General features: G+C 56.3%; 1 protein-coding gene across 1 annotated transcript in view; it reads left to right on the top strand.

Annotated features, from left to right (window-relative positions):
• The window catches only part of MFSD2A (major facilitator superfamily domain containing 2A), a gene marked incomplete at its 5' end in the record, with an annotated part of 7,916 nt that overhangs the window by 3,535 nt on the left and 258 nt on the right, over nt 1–4,123 (top strand). Inside the window, 9 exons of the mRNA XM_009071549.1 lie at nt 1–48; nt 635–807; nt 908–998; nt 1,518–1,639; nt 1,919–2,002; nt 2,760–2,843; nt 3,136–3,248; nt 3,453–3,596; nt 3,784–3,960. The exon at nt 1–48 is cut by the window's left edge and continues 52 nt beyond it. Of these exons, the coding sequence (XP_009069797.1) occupies nt 1–48; nt 635–807; nt 908–998; nt 1,518–1,639; nt 1,919–2,002; nt 2,760–2,843; nt 3,136–3,248; nt 3,453–3,596; nt 3,784–3,960 (1,036 nt within the window). The remainder of the gene's footprint in view (nt 49–634; nt 808–907; nt 999–1,517; nt 1,640–1,918; nt 2,003–2,759; nt 2,844–3,135; nt 3,249–3,452; nt 3,597–3,783; nt 3,961–4,123) is intronic.

Here is a 4,123-nt window from a genome sequence, read left to right as displayed (position 1 = left end):
GCTTCACCAGCAGGGGGCAGAGCGAGCGGGCCTCACCCACTGCCTACCGTAAGAGCCTTCCCTCTGCCCCCCTTCCCTCTGCCCCCCTTCCCTCTGCCCCCTTCCCGTGCTTGGCTCCTTTGCTGCAGCTCTCACTGGGGCATGATCCTCATCCATATGCTCTCCTGGAAGGGATCCTTTGGTCACCTCCCACCCCAAGGATGGTGTATGATGAACATTGTTCAGGGCTTGAATTGCAGCCGGTCCAGCTCTTCCCATTCCTTTTCCCTGGCTTTTCCAGCAGACATCCTTGTCTAGTCTGGTGCAAGCTGGGCTGATGGGAAGGTGATCCCTGTTATGGCCTAGTGTTTGGAGCAGGTGATGGAGGATCTGAGCTCCTGAGTCTTTCCTTCTGCTGTCTTACAGCTATGGGAGCAGCATGACCAAGCCTTGGTCTCTCTCCCTGCCTCAGTTTCCCCAGAAGATGCTCTCCTTTCCTGCAGCTTTATCACTTGGGGATTTGGAGGGAGCTGTAGGAGAGTTGGGCTGGCTCATTTTTCCTGGTGTAGGGCAATGAATCACAGCTGGGAGGGGTTTGCACCAATGCCCTGGGTGCCCAAGGGCTGTGCTCAGTCCTGCTGGTTTCTCCCTCCAGGTATGACAGTGGAAGTTCTGGGCACAGTGCTAGGCACTGCCATCCAGGGCCAGATCGTGGGCAAAGTGGACACTCCCTGCATCGAGAGTCCTGTCTACATTGGCAAGGCCAATTCCTCAGTGTCCATGGAGGAGCTAAACATCATCCACGACAGGGAGTCACTCACAGACACAGTAAGCTGAGGGGACTCCCTGCCATGCTCTCCTTGCCCTTTGGACCAGGCTGGCTCCTGGGATGAGTCTCTTGCTCACTGCTTCCCCTTTTCTTGCACAGAAAAATGCCTACATGATCGCTGCAGGGGTCATCGTGGGGCTCTACATCCTCTGCGCTGTGATCCTGTCCTTGGGCGTGCGGGAGAAGAGAGGTGAGGCTTGAGAGATGCTGGAATACTCTGGAAATGCTGTGGGTCCTTCCTCTCCAGGAGTGTGACTGAGCTCTTGGCCCATCAAGCCCCAGAGGAGAGGGGGAGGTAGAGCTGAGGGTTGGGTCTGGGGGTGATGCTGTAGAAAGGCAGTGCTGTGGGCAGGAGGTCAGAGCAGCTCCAGGGTATGTTAGGCACAGCCATGAGGACTTAGCTCTGCTCTGCACTGTCAGAGATAAATGTTCTCAGACATTTTTGGCTGGCCAAGGTTGCCAGTGCCAGCTAGGGCATCCCAGTGGGATGTGATATGCACAGTTCAGTAGCTTCTATCCTTCCTTCACCCTGCTGAGCTTGGAGGATCAACCAGGCTCTCCTCTATGGGGCTGAGGGACTCCTGTGTGAGGGCAGGGATTGCCCCAGCTCCCCTGGGGTGAGATGCTGGTGCTGAGCAGCAGAATAGGACACTGCACCTAAGGATGCTGTTTCAGTGGGTCTAACAATGGGCTGATCTCTGCTCCCCAGAGTCCTCTGAGCTCCAGTCGGACGAGCCTGTCTCCTTCTTCCAGGGGCTGAAGCTGGTGATGAACCATGGTGCCTACATCAAGCTCATAGCTGGCTTCCTCTTCACCTCACTGGCCTTCATGGTAAGCTTGAAGGACTGGAGAGAGGGAAGAGCAGCAGTGCAGCTTGGGGATGGCTGCAGGGATGATCCTGGCAGGCTGGAAGCATGTGAGGTGGCAGCTCAGTGAGCCGGAGCTGCCTCAGGCAGAGAGGAAGGATGTGGCCTCCTGCCCTCGGATGGGTTGGTGAATGGCTTCTTTCTTCTTCTGCTTGTGCTTGGGGTGCAGCCATGTGAGGAGGAGTGTGTTGTTCCCCCAGGGTGGCTGTGTGTCCCCCCTAATCCCTGTCTGCTCCCTCTGCAGCTGCTGGAGGGAAACTTCGCCCTTTTCTGCACCTACACCCTGGGATTCCGCAACGAGTTCCAGAACATCCTCCTGGCCATCATGGTGTGTATGGCACTGTCCTGGAGCCCTCAGGGCTGGGACCAGGGTGGGATGCAGTGGGTCCTGCCCAGGAGCTGGCATGGGATGGGTGCTGAGAGGAGGGAGGCTGTGAGGATGCAATGGTCTGCCATGGGGACAGTGATCAAAAGTCCCCTGGGAGGAAAGGAGGGAGAAGAAGCTGCCAAATGTCCTGCAAAGGCCTGGTGGGTTGGCAAGAACAGCAAGGCTTTTGTTCCTGTGTGAAGGCAGCCAGGGACAGGGCAGAGCAGGAGCCATGGGGCCCTTTTGTCCAAATCCTGCCACTTATCTCCCTCCTCCCCCTGCTCTGAGAAAAAGATCTCAGTGTTTACTTCCAGGAAGATGGAGCAAAACAGCTCTTTGAGAGCCCTTTCCATCTGTCCTCATCTCTGGGAGCACTTCCCACCCTCTCAACAGGGTGGAAAGGTCCAAGGTGCTGTGGTCCACAGAGAGCCTGGCTCCTGGCCACTGTGTGCAGACAACAGTGATGAGATCAGGTCGTTTCCCAGCACTGAGATCAAGTCAGGTACTCCCTCTGTTTGGCAGGTGTGGTGCCAGGTGGGGAGGAGGTGGCCCCACACACACGTGTGGCTTCTTGCCAGCCCTGGGAACATGTGGAAATCAGTGCTGGAAATGTGATGGGGGAGGCTGTGCCCAGGAGCTGCTTCTTGCTGGGAAGAGCTTTTCTCCCCAGAGAAGAGCCTGGCCAACATGTACCATCATGACCTTTCTCTTCCCATAGCTCTCAGCCACCCTGACCATTCCCTTCTGGCAATGGTTCCTGACCCGCTTTGGGAAGAAGACTGCTGTCTACATTGGCATCTCGGTGAGTGGGTCCCCTCGAGCACAGAGGTGCATGGCAGGATGGTCTTTCCCACATGGGATGAGCAGAGCTGCGTCCCCCTAAGAGTGCCCAGAGCTGCTGCTAATGATAATTTAGTGTCTGTCCTTCATCCTCCTATTTGTGCTGTCATGACCAGCAGCAAAGATGCTCAGTGAGGAAGGCTGCACCACCATTTCCTTGGCTTGTCCCCATGGTTGGAGAGCTGAGATGTATGGCAGGGAAAGGTCTGGCTCAAGCACTGCTGATGCCAACCTGCTTTCTGTCTCTTCTCCAGTCTGCCATTCCCTTCCTCATCGTGGTGGCTGTCCGGGACAGTGATCTCATTGTCACCTACATCGTGGCCGTTGCAGCTGGGATCAGCGTTGCAGCCGCCTTCCTCCTGCCCTGGTGAGTGTGAGGTGCTCCCAGCACTGCACCCCAGAGCTGGGCAAGATGCTTCCAGGGCCTGCTGGAGGGGTTAGAAATCCTCTGGAAGCTTTTTTATAGTGTTTTCAGCCCAAGATGGGGCTTTCAGAAGGCGACTCTTCTCAGCAGGGAGAGGAGATGCTTTGTTGGCTTAGCATCCTGTTCACCATCCTGTTCTCTGCACAGGTCCATGCTCCCAGATGTCATAGATGACTTCAAGCTGCAGAACCCCAACTCCCATGGCCATGAAGCCATCTTCTTCTCCTTCTATGTCTTCTTCACCAAGTTTGCCTCTGGGGTCTCCCTGGGCATCTCCACACTCAGCTTAGAGTGAGTGCTTGCTTGGGAACTGAGGAGTGGGCAGGGAGGGAGGCAGGTCTTGCATCTCTGCTTCCCAAGGGCTGGGAGGGAGGTGGAGGGTTCTAAATCCAGCTGTGCCACCAAACTTCTCCTTGTAGGGACTGGTTCACCTCCTGCAAACCATTGCCTTTGCCTAAAGGTTCCTTTCTGTCCACAGCTTTGCAGGGTACCAGACCCGAGGCTGCTCCCAGCCCAGCGAGGTGAACTTCACCCTGAAGATGTTGGTGTCAGCTGTGCCTGTGGGGCTGATCCTGCTGGGCCTGCTCCTGTTCAAGCTGTATCCCATCGATGAGGAGAAGAGGAGGAAAAACAAGAAAGCCCTTCAGGACTTAAGGTGAGTGTCAGCTTGTTCTCTGGAGATACCCAACACGTGGCAGCGTTTGCGTGTAGGGCCGGGCTCAGGATCGGGCTCAGGCGGGTTGGGACACACTGTGACTTGTCCAGGAGCCGTGGGTGGTGGGGTGAGGGAAAGGCTGGCTTGTTTTCCCAATCCCAGC

This window comes from Acanthisitta chloris, unplaced genomic scaffold (assembly GCF_000695815.1).
Source record: "Acanthisitta chloris isolate BGI_N310 unplaced genomic scaffold, ASM69581v1 scaffold39683, whole genome shotgun sequence".
NCBI classification, from domain to species: domain Eukaryota; kingdom Metazoa; phylum Chordata; class Aves; order Passeriformes; family Acanthisittidae; genus Acanthisitta; species Acanthisitta chloris.
Note: the sequence above shows the minus strand (reverse complement) of the source record. Positions and strands in the feature narration are given on the sequence as shown.